This window comes from Crocodylus porosus, unplaced genomic scaffold (assembly GCF_001723895.1).
Source record: "Crocodylus porosus isolate Cpor-Errol unplaced genomic scaffold, CroPor_comp1, whole genome shotgun sequence".
NCBI lineage: Eukaryota > Metazoa > Chordata > Crocodylia > Crocodylidae > Crocodylus > Crocodylus porosus.
The window spans coordinates 12,858,120-12,883,105 of NW_017728924.1; the positions used below are offsets into that span (position 1 = coordinate 12,858,120).

Consider the following 24,986-nt stretch of genomic DNA (forward strand, 5'->3'; position numbering starts at 1 on the left):
CAGTAATTTGTTCATAGAGTCATTTCTGTTGACTTTATTAACAAACCAAGGTAAGGATTAATCAAATCCCAGGTGTAGGGCTTGAAAACCACAGGGACTGTGCCTGAACCATCATGACACACGTGCTTTATCTTGTTACAGGCATTGCAATGAACACAGGGGTTGTGAAGATGAAATCACTAGTTGGGCAATATTGCAGGAAGCTTGTTTCAGTTCTTGTTGGGGACAATCTTAAAAGTAGAGCTGGTGAGCAATTTCCCAGAGAAGCAGCTGATCATCAGAAGATTTCATTATGGCAAAACTGAAAAGTTTTGAGGAAATTTGCTGAAGTCACAGTAAGGCTTATAAGGAACATGCAGCTATTTCAGAAGCAGAAAACCAGCTGCAACTTTTTTCAGAAGCGGAAAATGAGAACACATCTCCCCGGAATAGGCATCTACTTATGTGGCAGGGGAAACACCATGCGTCTGGATCCAAGAAGGCAGTTTTCCTTAAGCCCTCTCTGGGATAACTGTTCTTCTGGCATGGTTTAGTACCTGTCGAGGTGTTGGGGCTTAAAGCCCATTTTATGGAAATGGGAGGCTCCTCCCTAGCTTGCTCCTGTGGCCACATCACTGAGGGCAGGCAAAAATTGGCAGCATCCAAACCGCAAGCCTCTGGGCTTGGGCCTGCACGTAGGATGCCTGCCAAAAGACATTGGAACCATCTGAAGCTCCTGGTAGGAGTGGAGGATGTTTGCTGGTCGTAAGGCCACGTACAGTTCTGGACTGACTCATGGACTTGGACTTGATTTGGCTTGGAACACAAAAAATTTCTATTAATTTTTTTTTTTTTTAAATAGCCTGGAAGAAAGGCAGTCGCCTCGTAAGTAGGAGGCCAGTGTTCAAGTAGGAAGAGTGTAGCAAGACCTTAAAGCTGAGGTTTCTACATTCCAGCAGAGCACCTCAATTACTGGACATTTTGGGGTGAATCTATCTCTGTTCCTCCATGAAAACACAACCTGGAAAGGTTTGGATTTCATCCTCAGGTGAAACTGGAAGATGCTGAAACTCTCTCAGGATTGGGAAGATGTTGCTAAAAGGCTACATTGACTCCAAAGGAAGCAGGGTCAGGTAGTGGGCACCTGGAAACATTTTTGTTTCATGAGTGCTTTTGCAACAAAACACATTTGGAAAGAAGGATCCCATTGAGCAAATCCTCTGTGCCTTCTGGGGCTTTGGAAGTTATTGACTATAGCAGAATGGCTGGAAACAGGATACAAAGCTCAGACAGAGGTCTAGATGCCTCCTTTTTCATTGGGTCCCCAAACCTGTGAGTGTCTCTGCTGCTTCTGTGCCTGAAAAGCCTTCCATGAGGGTGGCTTGGCCAAACTGACCTAGAGAGGCTACAGCAGCTGTTGAAGCCAAAGTGACTCAGGATTCACCCATGTTCAGAGCAGCACCGGGACAGGGAAGAGTCCCTCTACCTGCTCCCGTCTCAAACCCCTTGCAATGACGACCCCCAGCTCAGGATTGAGCACTATGGAAGCAGGCCTGTATTTGGCTTCCAGGCTGAGCACGCCACCCATCCAAAGCCGTGTTTCTGGGGAAATGTCAAGCTTTGTTCCAATGACGGATGGCCCAGTTACCTGCTCCTCCTCTCAGTGTTCCCACGCAAGGTTAGCCAGTTTGGGTATCAGCGAGGGAATAGGACTTTTGTCAACAAGCAGCCGTGCTGCATAGAGACTCAGTAAATATGTGCAGTGCTAATGCGAAGCAGATTCCTGCCTTGCCAGAAGCAGAATTCCTCTAGACCCTGCCATCAAAAACATTATGTCACAAGCCTAACAAACTGGGGAGACATCGGGGTCATGTAAGGGTAACGTTGCGGCTGCGGCAACAAGGAAACAGTTGAAGCACAGCTCTGTGGCATAGTGGAGCTTGTCATTAGGAAAGATTTTGAAAATGATTTGCAGCCATCTCCAGTGTTTGACTGGCACTTGCCAGCTTAATGCAAACCAGGGAAGAGACCAAGCAATGTACTGCAAGCAATGTACTGCAACTTCAAGCAACAGATAACGCACAGAGCCTGCAGCTCAGGAGCTGTAATTGAAAAGGTGACAGTACTTTAAGAATATTGTTAGGTCCTTGCTCTCTCTCCATTTCAGACAAACAACTTTTATCTTGTCTTTTTAAAATAGCAATCTCCCGTCCCTTTAAAAAAAGAAAGAACCCTTGTTTGAGACGGTCACAGATGAGGCAAACATAAAAGGAGCAGAGATTTGATCGAAAACAGATTTTGGTGTCAGGTCAACCGGGATTTCTTCTTAAAGCCTGGTCTTCTTAATGGGTATATTAAAAAAGAAAGAATTACCCACTGGGCGGATTTTATCCTATGCTTAGAATTTTCCCACTTCCGACAAAGATGATCCAGGCAGTTTGATCAAATACGTCTCAGTTTAGTGTGCAGAATTAATAGCAGTGATCCCAGGAGGGCTTGGCTCGTCTGCTTCTGTTTTTATAACTTGAAGAATGATAACAACAACAGTGGTCGAAAGTTAATTGAGGGTGCATTATCATTTGGTTTCTATGTAACACTTCATGGCCTGAGTCATAATTCCTTCTAGTTTTTCTCCTCCTTTGCCTGCTACTTTTCCAGGCCAGTTAGCAAGGGCATAGAGGGAACTCAGAGGGTTCGTTCCTTACTGAACTTGTATCAACTAACCGTATTGTCTGGAAAGAGATCCAGAGGATGGGGAAATGTGTTGCAGATGCAGAAAGGGCAGAGCTCCATGTTACCTAACCATCAGTGCTGCATGTGTGGCAGGTTTTTATGCAGCCCACTCCAGTACAGGCACAAAGAGCTAAAGAAGGAGCCTTTGCTCCTTCCTTTCCCAGTGGGAGCTATTTGGCTGTGGTCCAGCACTGCACGGAGGGAGGGCTCTGAAGAACAACACAAAAAATCCCAGATAGTGAAAAACTCCAGGTAAGTATCCCTGGGCCTTTTTGCTCTAGAGAGAACAGCAAATTCTTCCCAGAGGTCCTGGCAGGCAGAAGGTCTGGAGCTGGTACAGGACTTCTGGTTTTCCTGGTGAATTTGCCACAAAAGCAAGGACAAAGCAGATATCCATCTCTTGATACACTCTGCTCCTTAGACCAGTGGTCTCCAAACTTTTTTGATTGCGCACCCCTATCAGTAAAAAATTTTTGAGCACGCACCCCCAATATATGTTGCAATACACTGAAAGCGAATGAACGAGTGAGGGCACCACTGTCAACCCCTCCGCATTGTGGAACTCCCACTCTTCCCTCGGGATACCGCGCGTACCGTACGTGACACGTGACCGTCTGACATACAGACCGAGTGAGGGCGCCAGTGTCAAGCCATATATTAAGTATTAGTAAAGCTTAATTTCCTTTTTTTTGAATATAAATAGAAGCTCTAATATTTCTTCCTGCACCCCAGTGGATTGTCTTGCGCACGCCACTTTGGAGACCACTGCCTTAGACAGTCCCATCAGATTTGAGAGAAGAGACTCCTTCCTGACATCTGGGTTTCCCAGATTCACTGAGCACACCAGAAAGTCCATCTTGTTTTTGAATCAGCCACATAATACAGAAGGCAGAGACAGAAGAGATGCAATAGGCCAGTTCCTTCTCTGCGCTCTGACACCGAAAGGTTATCTGAGGTACGAAGAGGCCATGAAACTACCCTCAGTGGGACTCCTGAGACATGTGAGACTCTCTAGATAGATCCCTGTAAATCATTTAGGGCCAGCATATGAATGCTCCCCAAAGGCTACCTTTGTTCAGTCTAATTTTAAATATCCCTAATGACAGGGCTGGACCACTTCCTTTGGGAGATACTGATACAGCTCGGCTTTGGAGAGATTTTCTCCTGGCTCTGAATAATCGTACAGTTTGCAACAGTAAAAGCAGGTGAATGTCTGCCTGTGGTCAGAATCCTGAGGCCTCTGGAGAAAAATCTGAATGACATGATTCCTACTCAGACTATTACTTGTATAGTAAGATCCAGGTACCCTGTCACAGAAGGTACTGCTTGACAAAATAATAGTCTGAAGAGATGTCATCTAAGATTTAGACAAAATGGCAATGTTAGGTAAATAAGGAAACTAGTAGCAGAGGGAATAGAGGACAAATGCATTGCTATATTTACTTAAATCTTAAGAAACTTGACAAAACTATCACACTGGGCATGAAGTAAAATCCTACTAGGAAACATCCCTCATGCTTGAGGTGTTGGAAATCTGGATTCAAACTTTGCATCTTGGGTGCATCTACACATGCGCTTTAATGCACAGTAGACTATTTTACTGTGCAGTAAAGTGCCATGTAAAAAGCTGTGATATTACCCTAATGCATAGTAAAATATTCCACTGCGCATTAAGCATCGCTAAAAATAGTGGGAATGCACTACTGTGCATTAGCACAGTCTGATGAGAATTAATATAGTACCTCACACTGGAGGTACTACATTTAATGTGCATTAGAAAAGGTGCATTCATGCACATCTAAATGCGCCCCTTGAGCCTATCTGAGTGTTTCCTTCCTTCACATCAACCTATCAGTCTCCACATTAACATCAAAGAATCCAGAAAAAGAGAGATACTTTTTAATAGTTTGCGACAGGCAAATGAGCTTGGAGGTGTTGTTTTCTCTTTAAACAAGCTTAATCTGGAGGGTTGTCATTGTTCAAAAGGTTTGAACTTTGGCTTCCTTTACTTATTGTCTTAGTCAGCCTTGTGCTCCTGCTGAAATCTGGCATTAGCAAGGGTAATACTTTGTTGGCTTACCAAGCTATCGAGGCAGAATTTTCACACACCATTAGCAAACTATTGGTCCATGTTCCTCTTACTCCGTATCTGGTTCTACCGATTTGAACCCTACTATAAACAAATAATTTCAGTAGTTGAAGTTTTCTAGGAAGAAGAGGCATCCATGTTGCATGGATCCATGTTGCATGGGTGCTCCTGATCAAGCCACCTTCCAAAGACTGAACTAGTGATGTCTCTCATAATCCAAAACCATTAAACACCATTCCCATTTGGGACTCAGTTGTGCTTTGTTTAGGGGCTCCCCAGTGATAATGCATGAACCTGATATGTGTGAGACACATTCCCCGCCGCACTCCACCCCCGATATTTCAGAAATGTGGTATGTGAAGCAATAAACTTTGGGAGGCACTGTATGGGAGCCCATCAGTAGTCTGAAGGCTCAGTGTGAAAAGATGCCTCTCTCTCTCTCCTTTTTCATACCCATGGCAGGACTGAACAGGCAGTGCCTTTGCATTTTTATTACCCTGATGCATTTTTGCCTAAGGACAGCTAAATCAGGTTCTTAATTTTCCCTGCCATCCCTCCAACTTCACTTTAGGGTCTCAGTGCTTCATTTCTTCTTCCAAACTACTGTTTAACGTCTATAATATGAATACGTATAGCACTTTGTTACGTTCTGCTGTTAAATGAGTCCAGTGAGAGTACAGTATCTTATTATATTCTATTTACTTAGTTATTGTGTTGCACATTACTGTATTTTATATGCAGAACCTGAATGAATGCAGTGTTCCAGCTAAGTATGTAAACGCCCCAAACTGATTCAGTTTGAAAGTCCTTCAGCAGTAGCCATTTATGGACTATTCTAAATAAATGTTGAACAATGCTTTAATCTACATAATGGCCGAGTCAGGCTTTCCAACTTTCTGAGTTGTGCACCTCAAATTTTTAATCCTAACATTTTTTTTTCCCCAGTTCCCTTGAATATTTATTTCTTCTGGACCAAGTAAAAATCTCAGTCTTTTTTTAAAACAAGACCAACCAGATATAATTTTTTTCCATAATTACACAGTACTTTGGAGATGATGTGCAATTCTATGAGATTTATACCTATATCATTATCTTTTTCTTCTTCTTTTGTATATGGCAATTAAAGATACCTGGCCAGATTTTCAGTCCATGAGAACTGGCATAACTTTATTGACTTGGGTGCAGCTATGTTGATTTGTACAAACTGAGGATCTGGACCATTAACCTGCTTCCAAGAGAAAACTTTCCTTAGTGTTTGATGTTGTTAATATAAAGTCTGACCTCTGCTGGCTGCAGGTGACTTATTCACTGCTTCTGATAAGGACTAAGAAAGTCTGCCAGTTCTTTAAAAACAGATTCCCTTTTTAAAAAAGATGACATGAATCAGTTCCCCTCTACCTTGCCTTTCTAGCAGGGCAATATGCAGGTAATGTGCACTGCCACTATTCTCTAACCCCGTGGTGCCCAGTAGAGGGCATCACAACCCTCTGAGAACCACTGGTATAACTGTATATGCTGATATTTAGGAAACTTCTAAACCTGTTGATGAGTCAAGAGTGATATATAGCATAAGATATGAGAAGTTTTTCCAAGTGTCTCAAATAAGAAACATATAATGGTAGGAAATCCATTGCTCTTTTTTGGAAGGTAGTGATTTTTGCTACTATAACAGAAATAAAATTTAAAAGGTGTAACCTCTGCAATACACAATTGGAGCCTAATATTAATGTAAGCAGCCTTTCCTGATAATGCTTTTCCTTTTGAAAACAAACAAACCAGCCATTCTTCTTAAAGAAACAGTAAAGTGTAAAAATCCAATATAAATACTAACCTTAGGAAGGAAATAGAGAGAAATAATTTCTTGGACAGGTACAGATTTACTTCTTATCTGTTTTGTTTTGTTTTGCGGGGGGGAATCCTGTCTTATATCAAGATATGTTTCATTAAAGTCTTATTCTTTTTTTTGTACATATTAGCAGGTTGGGAAATAGTTCTTGGACTAGAGTCAGCACAACTATTGCTTTCATTATTTGCAGCTTTATAAAACAAACAAGTCTGAAAGAAATATAAAGAGGTGCCAAGTTTAATCCCAGTGATGTGTGAGTGAACACAGCATTTAGTGCTACAATAAATGACACACATGAAATTCACAAGTTACTGCTGTTGACTTTTCAGGCTGGCATGTCACCTTTGATAAATGAGCTAATCTGCTGATAGGTACTCAAAATAATAGAGTAATTTAATTAAAGGGGTTTTAAAATATTCTTTCCTTTGCATCCAAAACTTTCTTAAGTAACTCTGCATGGCGTACAAATGATTCTGTGTGGAGCAATTCTGATTAGATTAATACAAATTGAATACAGCATTTTTGGCACGGTAGACAACCTAATATGCTGTGCAGGTTTTAATATGTCAGACTAATATGCAGTAGAAATGATTTATCCATCAATGTGCAAACACCACCCCTCCCCGAGCTCATCTCTGGGGAGAATTTATTTGAAGGTAACACAGGGATGTGGGACTTTCGATGGAGAATCAGGCCATAGGACACCTGTCAAGTCCTCTGTCCTGCATTTGTTAGTGGCTAACACCCACTGCTTCAGGGGAAAGAAAGAAATCATGGTCCAAATCTACTCTTGCCTCTGGCAGACTATGGCAGAGCCTCTTCCCTGCTCCAGTTGGGACAATTCCAGTGAGGTGAGGTTAAGACAGCAGCATCGTTTGAGGGTGCTCTGTGAAATGCCCTTTACTACCTTAGCTGTGGCCATTGCTGGCTGGAGAGAGTCATTTCTATGGTACTGAGAGGACAGAGTCTGAAGTCCTGCTTCCCCTGTAGTGGTGTTTTTGCTCCACGCTATTACTGAAGTCCAACAGTAGGTGCACTAAGGGGAAATACTCACATTGACGTCCATGGACTTTGGGGCGAGGCCATTGGCAGGGCTGTAGGGTAAGATCCCACTCTACTGCTGCCCATACACTCTAGAGATGAACACTAGTCCTGTCTCTGGCACTAAACTCCTGGGCCTAGAAAATGTGCTTCTCACACGATTGTATCTGGAGTTCAGATTTAGCTATAGTGTCTAGGGAGCGTATGAAACCTTTAAGCTTCCTCTAGGAGGGGGATAAGGGTGGGGAGGCCTCAGGCTCCTTCAGGCCCATGCCTGTTTTTGGCTTTTTCTAGATAGACCCTCCTACCTCCAATCAACATGGCCTCTGCTCTCCCTCCTTCTGGTGCTGCATATTTGTACAGCATGGAGGCATGCCAGGTCTTCTCTTTCCCAGAGGACTTTCCATTAGTTTGGCCATGAAATAACATTCCCAGCCTTTTTTTCCATAGACATGAGATTACTGCATTTCCCAAATACTTTTAAGCCACGCTTGAGTGCATATCACGTTGCAGCCGATTGCAGATGGTGTCACCTCCTTTCCCAGATCTCATGTTTATTTTATGTCTGTAGTTCTAAATCGTAGACTTGTCATACCGTTCGAAAGAAAGGACACTCCTGTGCTCCTTCCATAATTCAAACCGGGCATTGGGCAGTGATATCCCTGTCATTATTTAGCACTCTACACTTCATGTCAAGGAGAAAACAATGGCTCTGATTAATGAGTTGCTGCAGTTAAAGACCAAACAGTCTTGACCTAATGCTGCCTTCTGCAGCCCCTTTCCATAAATCTGCAATTGATACAGTGATCTGGAAGATGGAGAGCCAGGAAAATGTATGGCGTTGTTTGCTCTGGGAACCTTCTGCGAGTAGGTGTGGTCAGAACATGAAGGTTACGCTTTTAATTCAGAAAAACAAAGGCCGGTGGGTCCTGGTCATTAACTCAGAGGTGCCAAATATCAACACACCAGGCGGTGGCTGACCCTTCTGAAGGGCTTCTGTTGATTAGAGGAGGAAGTCAGAGTGACCCCGTGGCACTTCATCAGAAAATGCCATTTGTGGACAAGACAGTGTTAGAGGAAGTCTCGGTAATAAATCCCAGGAAAATCTATGGAGTCTTATCTTATCTTTAAATGGTGGCTGTATTTCACAGCTGTTTTTACTGTGATAGGATAGATCTCCCAGCCATTCGGCACTAATAATTTTATTTGTGTTGACACTAGTGGTGGGCACGCCCAAACTACTGTCTGTGGCTTGAGCTGTGTGGAAAACAAAAATGGGGCAAACTGGGCCACTTTCTTGTGAATCAGGTAAACAAACACTAGCTCCTCCTGCTTGGAAAATCAACAAAGGCCTGCAGTTTGGTGGTATTGTGGTTTAATGCTACCATTAGAATATTTATGAAAGCTCAACAGAAGGGCTCTTGATGTTTCCATCTTGGGTGGAATTAACTTATTAACCGTTCCTAGGGACTGGATCCACAACTTGAGGCTGCCAATGCTGTGCCAACACAGAACTCTCCCTTTGACACCCCTGAGCATTTCTAGGTATGAGTGAGCAAGGAACATGTGACTCTGTGTTGCTCTTTAAAAAAAAAAAAAGAAAAAGCCTTCTTTATATTTTAATATTATCAGATATTTTCCTTCAGCGTCATTCACTTTTCAGCTTGTAGAACAACAATGGCACCATTGGCAGGAAAACGATGAGGGGGAAAAGGAGTCTTTAGCAATTTACCAAATGGCACTTCAGCAAACCTGGGTTTAGGGCTGTGCAAAGCTTCTGTCTCTGATTCGATTCAGTAGAGATTTTGCCTGATTTGGTGGCCAAATCTCTGAATCCAAATTGAATCAGAAGACCCTTTAATCTCTCCAAATCAAATCAGAACCCTCTGAATCAATTCGGAAAGATTCGGAGATTCGGACATAGACACAGCTTTAAATGTTTTTTCTACATACCTCTAGGTAGCAGGTGGCTCATGAATGCTGCAATGCTGGGGCGCATGGAGTGTCCCACAGGAGCGCAGGGGGCTCCCCAGGGCACTTAGCAGCAGACCTAGAAGTGGACCAGAAGTACTTCTGGTCCACCATGGGTCCACTGAAGAGCGTGCTGAGGGCCCTCCTCCCCCCCCCCCAGCTTGGCAACTGGTGCCTTCTGGGTCTGGGGGGGGCACGCATGGTCCCCCCGTGGCCAACCACCGAGCCATAGGGGGGCCCTGCACACCCCTTGGCAGACTCGGAAGCGGACTGGAAGTACTTCCGATCCACTTCTGGGTTCACTGTCACATGGAGAGCTTCCCGCACTCCTGTGGGACATTCCATGCACCCCAGCTTCACAACGATCACAAGCCATGCTGGTACCGCGAGGTACATAGAAAAAACTTCTAAAGCTGTATCTATGTCTGAACACTGATTCTCCAAATCAGCATCGAATCTTCAGATTTGGATTTGGCCAGATCAAATGAGGGACAGTGATCCAAATCAACAAATCAAATCCCTGTCTCTGATTCAGGCCGAATACGAATCCAAATCGAATAGGGCCCGCTTCGCACACCCCTACCTGGGTTCAGCTCCTGGTTCTGCTACAGACTCTCTGTGATCTCTGATCCAAGGCGTTGATATGTCATCTCCATTTCTCCTACCCATTTCCAGTCTTTACTCTCTAAATTGTAATTTTTCCAGGGCAAGGGCTCTGTTGTTATGTGTGTCTATACGGTACAGACATTGGATGGGGCCTGTGGGCAGTATTGTAATAGAAACAATAAGAACAGAATTGCTGTGTAGGGACACAATGGATATAATGTCTATTGCTTATAGTTATATAGTGATTTTAACTCTCAGTCTCAGTGCTCTAAAACCTCTATAGTGTTCAGGGGATTTCCTGTTGAGCACTGCCAGCTTCCACTTACTTCTCATTGAGATGTGAGAACTTATCACTTGGGAAAATTCAGTACATAGTGCAGTGGTTGGTTTAAAATCCTTGCTACCAGTGTGGGTATATAAGACTTTCTTTCCAGTAAATGAAGTGTGCAATGATGAAAATGCAGTTTTTTATATTCTGTAACAAAGAGAAACTGTCCATTGCAAATCATCTACTGCATGACTTAGATCCTCTCACAAATCTCTCAGGTACTTTACCTCTTCCTTGCTAATCGTCATCTTGGTTTGGTGTGTGGCCATCATCCACTTAACATTGCACTGAAATCAGTGGGTTGTCAGGTACCTGCGATTTTCAGCAGCAGGACAGGTGCATTTTAACTCTTCATCCCTGGAATACTAAATAGCAACATGGGGATTAATTTAATCTGTGGTTAAGAGAAAGGTTTAATCACTGCCCTTTCCACTGTTGCCACAATGACATTCCCTTCTGCTTTCAATCCTAGTTCTTGGTGGGAGTTCTCCCAAAAAGACAGAGACACCGATTTGTTTGGCAGTCTCTGGCTTTGTGGTGTGGCAGTAGCCCTGATTTTTCCTGCTGTCCCAGACAGTAGCAAAGAGAACAAGTAGTGCAGTGTTAAGATAATAATATGAACAGAGCTGTGCAGGCAGTGGCAGTAAAGAAGCAGACTGCATTGAGCCTGTACAGGATTCCAGGGATGGCTTGTAGAAGTGGCTTTGGGCCTGATATCAACTGATATAGTTCAAAGATCCACACCCATTTCCCTGGCAAATTTATATTGACAGACTTATCAGCAATATTTTTTGTCTTTTGAATCCTTACTTCACAGCCAGGGCCTCCTTTTTGGAGGCCATTAAATATCTTGCCTCTGTTGTATTTGGCACAGGGTTTCTGTCTAAACTTTCCACTGTTCCAACAATCTTATAAACAAGTGTGCCTGAAACATCTCTTCCTGGGGCTGATGGTTTGGCAGGTGGCTGCTGACCTGCTCTTGCAGTATTAAGGAGCTTTGTTTTCTCAAGGAAGGTGGCTTGAGGAGTCTTTCATTTATTTTTACATCAAGTTTCGGTGGATTTTTTTTTCCAGCAGTGCAATTATCCTGGAAGGATTGTGTAACTCAAGATAAGCCCAGTTCAGACACGTGGGGAATGGTGCGAGTGCCAGCACAAGCACAGGGGGCACTGTTATTCTGGCATCACTGGCTCTCATAAGATGAATTAAGATAAGTCTTAGCCACTTGTTAAGCTCCATCTCTACCACCTCTGTGTATGGCAGCTTTTATCACAAGCTTTTAATGTGCATCCAAGTCCTTAATATAAACAGAGGCATTCAGCACAGCAATATGTACATCAACTAACATTATGATGATTATTTATACAATGGTAGCCCCTCCAGGTCTCAGCTGGAATGAGGGCTTCATTGCAGTAAGCACTGTACACATACAATACAGGGCAGCCCTTGCTCTAATAGAGTGTTTCTCTTCCCAGTATATGGGGCACGGAGATACAGGGAGATGAAGTGACTTCCCCAGCATCATTAAGGAAGTCTGTGCCCTAGCAAGGAATTAAACCCAGGTTTCCTACGTTGCAGTCCAGGATCCTTGTAGTTATGGCGCCTGTGTGTTCCAAATGGAGCAAACACGGCGTCTCACCTAACTGTATGTCTGTCTCTACTATCAGTATTGTTAGCTGTTGGGATTCCAAAAATCACTTCTCACTGTGCACCAAAATAGTGTAATTAAGAAAAAAATTAGACAAGATGTCTATTTCCATTCTGGTGGTTTTCAGCACATCTGGGTCATATGTCTGAGCCTCTTTCACAAGCAAAAGTGCTAGAAATTGATTTTTGTCTAAAGCAATGAAAGCTGAGATTCTGTCATCATCACATACATCCAGGAGCAGGGGATTTAATAAATGCACCAAATATTGCAAAAGCTGTACTAACCTCAAAAGAGCTGTTAACACTGCTGGTTCTTTTCTCCTGCCAAGGGTGACCTCTACCCTAAACCGTCAAATGATTACAGGCTTGTGGTTACTCACTGACTAGCTAGACTTAACATCTTCTGATTCATCCAGTGAGCTCCTTCCATGGGCTCCAAATTGGATCTGCTGAATTTTCTGACAAAAATATACTGCATTGCATTTTATTTCAGTGAGCCCTGCAAAGGGAAAGCTGCTATGGGAAAAGAAGCCGGGGTTGATTTTTGTCTCTTGCCTCAGCTATACAATTATTAGCTATGCTTTTAGTTGCAGAATTGCTATCCTCAGTGACGATGCTCAAGTCGGAACCAAGTGTGTTATCTTTGCTAGCTGAGGGCATTGTATTTGCAGTCCTCTGTCAATGCAGAGCCACATATCTAATCTATGCTGTAACTCGGAAAAAACCCTTTCTGATTTGTGCAAAATATTCAGTCCTTTCAGAGTAAAATCTCTTAGTGTCAGAAAGGCTTTCTGCTTGCTTGTTAATTGTCCTTGGCATCTGATGCCATCTTGGGTATCATTTTACAGCTTCCTTTCCTCACTGCACTCGACTGTGTGAAAGGGATATACAGGCCCTCACTTCAGTTTTTGCACTGACATTTGCTGTCAGTGTGCAACAGATACGCGTAGTCTGTCTCGCCAGGCACGTCGGGGTGTTCCTTTCAGGGAATCACTGTAGTTACACCACGTGGATGATGCTTAAAGGGAGGTTGTCACGGTCAAGTCTATAGATAGAAAATCGGTTCTATCAGTGCTGCAAATGATGCTAGGGATTATTACAAGCAAAAGAGTTGTAAACCTACTCCTCCCCCTCTCTCCCACATTATAATTCCCAAATCAGCCCTTGCAATACACTCAGCTTGGTCCCCAGGCGTTGTCATGATTGGGTTGCTACATCAGATCAGAGGAAGGAGGGTGGGGAGGAGGGAGCAATTTATGAATTTTGAGCTCTTGTACCCATTAAGGCCTAGTAGCCAGGGAAATGGATACAGAATCAAGGGAGACATCATTTTATTCCTGCCTTTGTCACTGGCCAGCTGTGTGACCTTGGCCAAAGCCCTTACAGCCCTTAGTGCCTCTGTTGTTTGAGTCCACTGGAGCCTTTGATCGTACCTATGTGTCCCTCTCATACAAATAATGCCATTTTCTGATTTTAAAAAAACCTCTGAAATCTGAGTGTGGACACAGTTGCCCAAAGCAGATGTTGTGCACAGATCTGACTCTAATCATTCAGAAGGCCACAGGGGCACAGCTAATTCTGCAGCCACGTGCTTCCTTACTCCAATCCTAGACCTGCTGCGGGAGCACTCTGGGCCCAGGGAGCGTGATCCTGAGTCAGGAAAGCATGGACCCCCGCCACCCACGGCTTCCCAGAAATTCCTCTCAGCACCACATCCTTACCATTGATGTAAGGAAGAGAAAATGGAAGGCGTAGACGCCAGCACAGATGCCAGTTTCCTGTTGCCTTTATGTATCGTTTTGCAGAGAGGAGATTGCTTTCCTGCTTACCCAGCGCTGTAGGTTTGCTATGGTAATGAGGTGGTTGGCACCAGCACTTGTTTTCAATTTTATGACCCTCATAGCCTGAGAAGCAGGATGAGAATGATTTACTGGGGGAGAGGAGAATGTTGTTCTAGGCCCAAAGTCTGCCACCAAAGCTGGGTGGATGGAGCCCATTGACCTCAACAGGGCACCTTGGTCTGCCCAGAGCAGATCAGATTTTGGAATCAGAGCCTCCACTGGGGAGGCACGACAGAGCCTCTCAAGTGTCTACTGGGGTCTTATCTCTTGGCCTCTTGCCAATGGCGGTGCATGGGCAGTATTAATGGTCTTGCTTAGTGCCAAGAGATGTACTGGTCAAGCCACAAACACTAAGGAACTTGCCTGAATACAAGGAGAAGATTAGATTTAATCATGCTAAGTCTACATCAGCCCCAGAAGGGGTCTGTTCTCCTAGTCTGCCTCAAGTTTGCTCAGGGGGCAGGATATTTCCCTTCCTTGAGCAGGGGGCTGGACCACCTGACCTTCTGAATCCCGTCCTAGCCTGTTTTATGATTTTCTATGAGTCCAAACTATGTGGTGCCTTGCTTCCATGGGCAGAGCCACTGACAGTGTTGTTCAGCCTGAATATGAGTGGCAAAACCCAGCCGTGAGGAAATGCTGGGATGCAGGATCTGTGGAGGAGGATGGCATGTTTTTGTTAAGGATGATTTAGCTTATTTGCCTGCCACTCTCTGCGGGAAGTTGCTTTCAGAATAACACGAACTTCTCAGCCCCCTGAGCTGCCTCCAACAAATAAAACAAATATGAAAATAGGGTAACTCCCTTTCTTGTTTCCCATCACATCCCGGGGTAGCCCCTGACCTCACCTCTAAGAAAAACAATCTCAGGGCCAACGGCACAGTGATCTGGCATGTGAACAAAGTCAGGCCTTGGTGGGATCCTGGAAGGCATCTAATGTCCCCCCATCTGGTGACTGGTACCTGGCAATCAGAAATCAGAGCAGCCTCCTTCCCCCCCCCACCCCCATCTCTCCATTACACTCTCACTTTCTCCTCCTGTCCTTACTACTATAACTCTGGCACACAGACGAGGACACACGCTGTGTTTATAATACCCCCCATCACCTGGCTGCAGCCATGAAGTGTGTGTGTGGTAGGGATTCCTGCCCCCAGCCCCACATGGGACAGAAAAGCATTGAAGTTACACAGTGTTTGTTCTTTTTATTCAGTTTCCTGAGGCCAAAGCAAACTTGGTAAAAGAAGTAGCTCAGAAATATAAACACTGGGACTGAAAAGCACTGCCCCCCGCCCGTCTACAAAAACACTTTCAAATATAAAAGCCAAAGGACTCCTTTTGCTCTCCTGTTACAACAGTCACTCGGATCTAACTAGCCAGTGCCAGCTCCTCCATATTATGCTACTGATCTGGTGGGACGATGCTGCCCCATGTGCCAAGCCAGCATAATGCACCCCTGAAACCCCATATAAGCACTGCAGGCACCAAGCGCGGGGTTATTACAAACTCCAGTAGAGTCAAGGTCTCAAGTCCAAGCAGCACCTGGTTGAAGCCAGAACATAAACAGCTAGAAATGAGTCATGGTAGTGGTTGTTTCTTAAGAAAAAGCCAGCCATGTACACAACAGGACTGAAATAAACTGCAGATGGCTAACAAAATGACACCAAGAAGTGTTTCCAGTGCTATCGGCTACTTACAGGTTGTTATTGCCACAATAAATGTGCTGTCTTAGAGGTCCTAAAATAGCTGAAACGCTTAGTAGCCAGATTCATATGAAGGCTATGTTGTTCTGGGCCTCTGCATTAAATGTCAGGGCATGCTTGGTGTGAGCTGCTTGCAGAAGACTAAGCTGAATGCTTGTGTCCTTAGTAAAAAGTTCTGGGTCTTCGGCCTACGACCCCCCTTTTCCCTCTGAGTTCTTACTAAATATGTTAATGCACAGCCCATTACTGTTCAGGAATCACTTGCATCTATACCCTGCCTTCTGCCTGATTTGAGACTAATGCAGCTAACTACCTCTCTTTCCTTGCTATTAAAATGCAGCCATCTCTGGAGTGGAACACAGTAGTTTATTCTGGCCCTGTCACATTACATACAGTAACAATTTTTAGAGAAAGAGCAGGGAAAATCACCACACTTGAAACTGGAGAGCACATTTGATGTTGGCCTGATACAAAATTTGACTGACACTGATAAAATATCTGTAGTGGTACAAAAAGTTCCAGGGCATCTCTAGCAACAGCCAAAAGTGGCTAAGACAGGCTTAGAAGCTTGTCTGGAGAAGAGAGATTTCAGGCCAGGAAATATCAGTGCCACCTTCTGAGGATTTCTAGCAAAACACTTTTAAGTGGAGCCCTGTTTAGAAAGCCCACCAGTGATTAGCTGGTGTCTGCTGGGTTTGTGAAGGGAGTCTGAACGGCTCATGTAGGAACACAGATTGTTCTAAGTGGGAGTGATTCAGTTCGCTCCTTTTGCAGAGAGAACATGCAGCGCTGAGAACACGTTGCATGTATCTTGTAAAAGGAAAAGGAGGGGCGTGGGGTGGAAGCAAATCACTTTTCCATCCAGTTGAAAAGTTAAACCCCAGTGCATATTTTTCTTTAGTTAGATATGTTATCATTGCTATTCTGCTGAGTAAAATGCCTTTGTTATAAGCCCAGCTAAGGCTTTCTGACTTATCGAGTTCAATGTGAGGGGGAAGATAAAGATTTGAAGTGCATGAAGGGAAAGAAAACCTAAGACTTTAATGTCCTAGCCCTGGAAAGTGAGAAACGTATCTAAGTATATCTGTGGTTTCACTGATTACGCTATGTTTGGACAGGACAAGTAGTCTGGCCAGTTTCACTTTTGTTTCTTGTCACTTTCACTTTCTGCTGTTGTGTTTGGCTTCACCGCATAATAGGGTGAGACATCAATTTTTTTAGAATTGTATTTTTTTAAATTCACCATGGAGACCATTTCCAGCGAGGAAGTTTTGTCAAACACTGAAAAAAAAAAAAATCTAAACTCAGGATCCTGAAACCAGTTGACAGAATCATTTTAAAAGCAAGATTCAGTGTTGCCAGAAAGGGAGAAGCAGTGACTCTCCCTGAACAGAGCTCCACACTAGGAGTCAGCAAGAGTGGACTGATCTCTGTGCTCTGTCCACTGTGTGCCTGTGAGCACATCTCTTTTCCATCCCTAAGAGAGGGGTAACAGCATTCAGCAATCCCATGTAAAATGCTTGGAGATCAACAGGTGAAAAAGGCTAAGTGATGTTTATTAATCAAGTGATTTACTGAGAGAGCAAAACACAGCATATTGGCATCCTCTCTCTCTTGTGGTATTACAGTCATAGGAAATTTGACTGATTGGAAGAGAGGATGACAGCTCTTCTGTGGAAAAACCTCCGCCCACTAAACCATGTCACCGAGTGACAGTGGTAAGGGAGCGCAAAACACAGCTGCAAATTTTCCTTGTGAAACATTATTACAGCATGCAATTAGAGAGTCCCCAACAAAAGAGCTTGCTAGAAATATATGGCAGTGTTTGTACCTATTGCTCTGGAGTACAGCTGGGGGGCGGTTATATATAGTGTATATTTCAGACTTGTGAAGGAAAGAAAGGTGCTCCTTAGAAGTTTTCTTGTTTCTCTACTTCATGAAAGGAAAATACACATTTCCCAAGCTGTATCTTATCTGTCAATTTGGATTATTTGCTGGGGATCTGATTCACCCCACTTTTCTGCTAGTGTAAGCCCTGTGAAATAAATGGATTTACTGTACCCTCAACCGACAGTACACATAGGGGGAACCAGCTTCAGATGAAACAGGAATAGAGAGAAAATCAACAGGGAAAAATGTGATTTGCAGACAGAAAAACAAATCTAAAGGGCCAAAATCTGCTGTCACTTAACACCATGTAATCCCAGGCTTCAGCAGCATCACATCATATAAATGAAAGAGAAATGTACTCCCGGCAGTACCTGAGCTTTGGAAAGACTGCCTTGAATCCAGCTGTGTCTGATGTAAATGTACACACTGAGTATCCTGCCTAAATGCACATTTTCTCCTTTGTTTTGGCCCAGGTCTTGCTGAGGAGCCAACTGTACGGAAACCAGAGTTAAGCATTGCAAAAGATCAGATTATAATCAAAGCAGGAGATCCTTTCACTATAACATGCAGGTAAGGCTTGCTGTAGCAGTGTCAGATTTTTCTGATAATTACTGGCTCCCTAAGCACCAAAGTATCTCAGGATGGAGAAATGAAAAGGGCACTACTCAGCCATAGCTGGGAAGCTGCACTACGTTTCCCCTCCCATGCACTTCCGTATGGACTAGTATCTTACCAACTCTAATGAAACAGGGAGGAGAGAGCACAAATCTTTTGCAGCTTTACATTGCAGAGGAGCTTCATTCAGCTCCCAAAGAATCAAATGGGAAGGCATCCATAATTTTAGCTGGAGACGTCACAGGTCACATTCAGATAAGTATTTACCCAGCCAAGGTTCAGTTCTGCTGAATACAGATTCACTCTTTCACTCCCCTTGTGTAGGGAACTGACAGCTAGATAGCCACAGCAGGTAATCAGCCCCCTTTTTATCTGTGCCCTTTCATTTTGCAACCCTAAATACTGTTTAGCCTATAGATGACAATTAAATAAACAGCAGGCAGTTTGTGTATATTTAAAGGCCCATCCTGCTGGAATAGATCTTACCCTTTAAATCAAAGGTAGCAAGGCCTCATAAAAGTGAGTCTCTTGATCATAAATTATAGAGGCTCTTTATCCACTGCCACAGTGCATAAAACTAGCTCTGCAGGGATAGTGCCAAATTTGGGATCAGGGCTTGTGGTTATGGGAAGATGATCCTCTAAAAATCTGAGTTGTAAAATGTCTGGGTGCTCTGAGTGGCTGGTCATTGGAGCAGCAAATCCAACTGGAGCAAGGGAATTCGCAGCTGTATGGAAGCATAATGGCAGGGCAGACAGGAGGCCTGGAGATGGTGGTGTGAATGGGCATAAATCATTGTGATTGTGATCTACTTGCCAAGGCAGTAGCAAAAAAAACACCTCACTCAAACGAAAGCGTAAGAAGACTGGAGGGCTTTGCCCAAGGGGCAGGAAGTGTTAAGCAAGCCACGCACAATCTTTCTTTTCAATCTTCTTGCTGATTGTTTTGCCACTTACTGCCCAGAGACCCAACAAGCAGTTTCTGTGCCCTGGGTGGTGGCTGCGGCCACCACCATTCTTTTGGCCCCTCAAAATCAGTGCTGAGGGCTGGTGCCTTTGTCACCCACCTCTAGCTCCACTCCCTTCCCCACCAGCCCATCCCCTAGGGTTCAAGTTACTGCCAGCTCAGATTCACTTTGCCATGTCATTATCTTGCAAACTTGGAATTTACACGGAGACATCGGTCCCCTCTGACTTTGTCCCAGTCAGTCCATCTCACCCAGTATTGCCCTTTCTGCCATGGAAGGACACAATGTTTAAAACTGTAACACTCATCCGCCATAAAATGCAGCTTTTATATAGTTCAGGAAGATTTTTTTCCTGCTACCTGCAGCTGGCACTGTGGCTCCAAAGGTCAAAATAACCTTATTGGGATATTTTTAGCTTGGCAAGCCACAGACATGAGTGATGGCTGTAAAGTTTAAACTGTCCTTTAAAAATCTAGCCACATGATTTCTTTCAAGCACAGCATGCAGACATGAATTCCACGTAGCGCTGTATGCTCATGAAAGAGAGAGCCTCGGTTTTGTTGTTTTAAACTCGTTGCCCTTCAGTTTAACAGAGTGGAGCTGTGTTTTGGCATTGTCAGATGAAGGAATAAATACATGATTATGTGCTTAGCACGTCTGTAGCACCTACCATGATCTCAAGCTGCCCCACAAACATTAGTAATACATCTCCACAACATGTCTGTGATGGAGAGAAGTATAACTCACCACATCCATGTGGGAAACTGAGGCAGGGGGGAGGGAAGTTGCTTGCCAAAAGCCATGAGACAACTCTCTTCCCCAGCTGAGAACAGAAGCCCAAATTCTGATTCCTTGGCTTGAAATATGAAATCCTGCGTGTCAGGATAGCAGCAGGCACAAATTGGCCCCTTTTGCATACACATACATGCCCACCATGCAAGAGCTCCTGAAAGCTGGCATAAAATATACCTTTGGAAATCATTCCTGCTTCACAGGGGAGAGCTAGACAGGGGCAGACTGGGGCAATGGAGAGAAGAAAGGTTTGTTTAGTAGTACCTACAGAGGCCGCAAGATGTGAGAGGAGAGCAAACTTCCCTTCCTGCTGAAATTAGGTCTCCCACTCTGCAGCCATCACCTTGTGTCTGTGCACTGGGCCGGGACAGGCACCTAAAGCTTATGACTGATCTCTGCAGTAACCATTAGATGTGACTGCCTCTGGGATTTGGAGCCACTCCTCCAGTGTCCCAACCTTATAGTGAAAACATTTCCCTGAGAGCAGGGTGACCACTGGGGGTGGAGAGCATTACATGTTGCTTGGCAGTGCCCTGGGGTGCAGAGGAATGCTGTTGTGCGCTGTCAGAAATCCCTCCATTGCTAATTAATCAAGGAGAGGAAGAGCTCACGATTGCATTCTCCTGACCAAGAAAAAAAAAATGGCTGGACAGTAAGTCTGCACTGCCCTGTTGAATCACAGGAAGCTGGTGGGATGAGTCAGGCTGGGGCCTCCACCCTCACTGCAGTGCTCGGTAGCGATGTGGGAGAGGCTGCACTTCAAAGAGGACAGGCATGTATTTCCCAGCACCCTCCTTCTCAGGCCTGCTGGGAACCGCCTCGAGGCCTCAGCCCTGCACCAGCATCATCAGGAAGGCGACAGAAGGACAGACAGAGCTGAGAGCCGAGAGGATGTCTGTGCTAAGGATTCTTGGGTGCATGATGGCAGTCATATCCACTCTTTTCGCACCCATTATGCAGGCAGGAAGTTCCTGGCACTGACTCACTGAAGGAGAAATTAGCTGCGCAAAGTCCCAGCAGGATGCGCTAAGGAGTACAGTAAATCACATTTTCTGAATGGACACAGGATGATTGGAATTTGTCTCCGCTGCTGTTCTCAGTGAGAAAAATCCAGAGTTTTTTACTCATTCCTTCATGGGGTAGAAACCATCACAGGTCAATAGAGTCCCTCTGACTCATGCCTGGGTGAACTGAGTGTACTTTCTAAAATGCGCAAGCCAGAACGCCATGTCTTGAGCGGGGGTGAAGGAGAGGGAAGGAGCATAAGTAGTTTTCCACCCGGCCTAAGCAGCCAGGGGGTAGGGGAGCAGCATCAGGTTAGCTCTGCCTTCCCCAAAGGTCTCCAGGGGAGGTTAGGTCCATTGTTTTGCCCTCCACACTGACCCAAGGAGAACATAGGCTACAACCTATAAAAGCGCATCGGTGGAGTGACACTAGTCTGAGTTTCTTCCAGAAGTCCTGGAGTGCCTCCCTAAGATGCAATGCCTCTTGGAGCTCTCACCAGGGCAGTCGCTGGACAGTAGGGACCCTGACGCAAAGCCAAATAAAGTTAATGGAAAGACTCCCATTGGCTGCAGGAGGCTTTGGATCAAGTTATAGCAAAGCCCATTGTATTCATGTGCGCTGTGTGGGGTGTATCTAACATTAGTTACCATCATAGACGGGACACAAGATTAAACAGAGGATATGATGCATCTGCCCTGCATTGGTAGCTCCTGCATCTGATAGCAGGGAAGAGCCAAGTGGAAATCTTGAGTCTTTCTCAAGCACGAGATCTGAAATCCAGTTTGTTCTAGATGCTTCCCATAATTGAGATGCAGTTGCTGCTGATTAAACAAGACTCGTGATTCAGAGTTACATGAGCAGTCTTTTTTCTCCTTCCAGACTCAAGAGTGGAAGGAAAATCTATTGCAGTTTAACTGGCAGAATATGCAAAGTGCCCCAATTCAGGAGAAATTTATAGGTTTACCTGGTGCCTTCTAATGTTTTTGTAGCAATAAATTTAGCCACTTCAAAAAAGCTCACATTCAAAAGTTGTTCCTTCACAGGGAAAAAAACTATTTTTTTACAGGAATTGGGCTTGCATTTCTTTAGCCTCTCTCAGGAAACCTGCCCTACATGGGAGAGGGGTGGAGGGTAATCCCATCTTACGCTTAACTCCCTGAAGGTGCTGGAAACCCAAGCAGGTCATAAAATACACCACAAAAGCCTTTATCATTCATCACCAGCTTTATGAAAGTTGGTATCACCTACAGCAGTTGGCCACAGAGAACCAAGGCCAAAACCAAGATTATGCTGCCTGAAGCCATGACAGAAACTTTTGTTTCAATGTGTCCTGCTTACAGGGGAGCAGCCACCTTGACCTGGCTGCGAGGAAATGAACCACACAAAGATGACAACAGATGGCGCGTATCTAGCTATGAGTGCCCAGGCACCCCAGGGGAAACCTGCAGCAGGCTTACAACCAGCAAAGCCATCGCCAATGACACCGGTTACTTCACCTGTGGTTACAGCAGCTTCTCTTCTAGCAAAGGCCCGGTGGTCAAGATATATGTGTTTGTTAAAGGTAAGAGCTTCCTTCTTTTGGAGCTTCTGCTCACCTTGCCATATTAACAATGTCCGCTAAAATTTAACCATTGGCTACCTACCAGCCAAATCACACCAGTCAGGTGCATTAACAACTCCCTTTTACCTCCAAGCCAAGGGTGCAGCAAATAAATTGTTGCATAAAGTTCCTGAGGAGGTTTCATTTTGTGGGGCCCTCTTGGCATCATGGGATCACAGGAGTTGCAGAAGGAAAAGACCTACCTTGTCCAATTCTTTCCAGCTCTGGTACTTAGATGTTTGTAGACTTTTCTTTGCCTTCTGCTCCCCATAAAGCATCACTTAACTAAGCCATATCAATGTTGCTTTTAAAACCTGTCTCTCAAATGCATGTCCTTCCAGCCCAGTGCCCATTTTTTGTTATTCTTCCCTTAACTTCCCTCAGTTTCTGTACCACTCTTGGTTTGGGTCAGCATATGAAAATAACACTGGAAGATAACACATGTTATTCTCTAGAGCTAAATGAATAATCCATGATATGCAGTGTGATCAATTAGATTAGCCTTTTTCCAATAATGGAATAGCCATGAGAAAATTATGACTTTTTCAAATTCATATGACACTTACATTTTCATCCACTTACGGGTGAATCATAGATATTCTGAATGCAGGCCATGTGGCTGAGTTGGATACAGGTTGTGGTATTGTTCTTGAACCTTGTTTGGGCAAGAGCACCCAGTACCAACGCTGCAGATAATTATACTGATTCATTTATCTTTCAGTTCTCACAAATATGCATGCAGTTATTGAAATCCACTTCTCACTTGGTTGCTCGAATATTCATGGCAAGTGAATGCTAACAGGCATAAGAGTGGCAGTTCAGTTAAAAATTCAAACTTTCACAGAAAATATTTTGCAATAGCTGCCCACTTCTGATCATCTCATGTATTTTGTATTCTGCTGAAATATAGGAGTCCCAAAAGGCCTGAATTCCAGCCAGAAAGGATTGTGATGTACATAAATTTCCAAGCCCCAGTTCTGAACTCTTTGACTTATAATAGCTTGATGCACTTGAATTGTTCTTGCCTCTGTTTTCTCTACTAAAAAGTCATCTTCTACCCTTTCAAGAGTCCAAAAGTAGCTTTCTTTGCATTACTTGTTTAGTTCCTATGTTCATTTTCTTTTTCCCTTTGTGTTTCCCTTACAGCTCAGTCAGGGATTCTTTTCCATTGCTGGCCTATGCCCTGGTTTCTTTATCTGCCCTGATTCTTGTGCTGAGCTGTTTCCTTTTCTCATTATACATTGCTCAGATGCCCCCATATAATATTGTTGACCCGACCCAATGGCTGAACGGCAGGAAGCAGTGCATTGAAAACACAATTCTCTGTTCTGATTCAGTGCCTTTGCTGGCTTACCGGGACTTCATCAATGCAAAATGCTTTAATGGCAACACGTGCAGGAAATCTTATGCACCCTTCTGGGACTGCCTGAGTTCTCTCCTTAAGAAAATATCTACAGTTATGAAACTCCTGCCTGCGATGGAAGCAATCAGCACAGAGCTAATCTGTAAAAGCTGCAGGATGTCTTTTTGCACTGCTCAAAACTGGCTGTGCTGGCACCCCCTATGAAATCAACATTTGATTACCGTTGTATCCAAATCACCCAAAAACTGTCTCCACACTCGGATGTAATTTACTTGTGTCATTCCCCCTCTTCACTCCACAAGCCCTCATCCAAAATTCACCCACATTATCAAAAGGAAATGAAGCCATAAAGTATATAGAGAACTCATACTTTGCATTACGCAGATGCATTAATTAGGGAAATTTCATAGATTTCATAGACATTAGGGCTGGAAGGGACCTCAGGAGATCATCGAGTCCAGCCCCCTGCCCAAAGGGCAGGAAGTCAGCTGGGGTCATAGGATCCCAGCAAGATAAGCATCCAATTTACTCTTGAAGGTGTTCAATGTAGGTGCTTGAACCACCTCCGCTGGCAGACTGTTCCAGACCTTGGGGGCTCGGACAGTAAAGAAATTCTTCCTTATGTCCGGCCTGAAATGGTCTTGCAGGAGTTTGTGACCGTTCGACCTCGTCATCCCTTGGGGCGCTCTGGTGAACAGACGTTCCCCCAGATCCTGGTGGTCACCCCTGATAAACTTATATCAGAAGAGTATTAGGGAAGTCTTTACAGTCCCCAGGTCCTACAGTACCTGACAGAGCAAGATTCCCATCTACCAGTGAACACGGCCCAAGCTCAGCCACTCTCGAAATGTGCACAGCAGTAGCATAACATGGGGTGGGCTAATGGGGCACTAGCTCCAAGCGCCCAGAATGGCAGCTCCTAGAGAGCCTGTGCCACTTCTGTGGCCACCCAGGTTCAGGGAGCTCATGCTGA

At 44.4% G+C, this 24,986-nt stretch overlaps 1 protein-coding gene across 2 annotated transcripts in view; it reads left to right on the forward strand.

Annotated features, from left to right (window-relative positions):
* LOC109313679 (vascular endothelial growth factor receptor kdr-like) overlaps positions 1–24,986 on the forward strand; it is a 169,778-nt gene that overhangs the window by 34,023 nt on the left and 110,769 nt on the right. For both annotated transcript variants that reach the window (XM_019540354.1, XM_019540355.1), the window contains exons 2-3: positions 18,145–18,241; positions 22,391–22,611. In XM_019540354.1, coding sequence (XP_019395899.1) covers positions 18,145–18,241; positions 22,391–22,611 — 318 coding nt within the window. The remainder of the gene's footprint in view (positions 1–18,144; positions 18,242–22,390; positions 22,612–24,986) is intronic.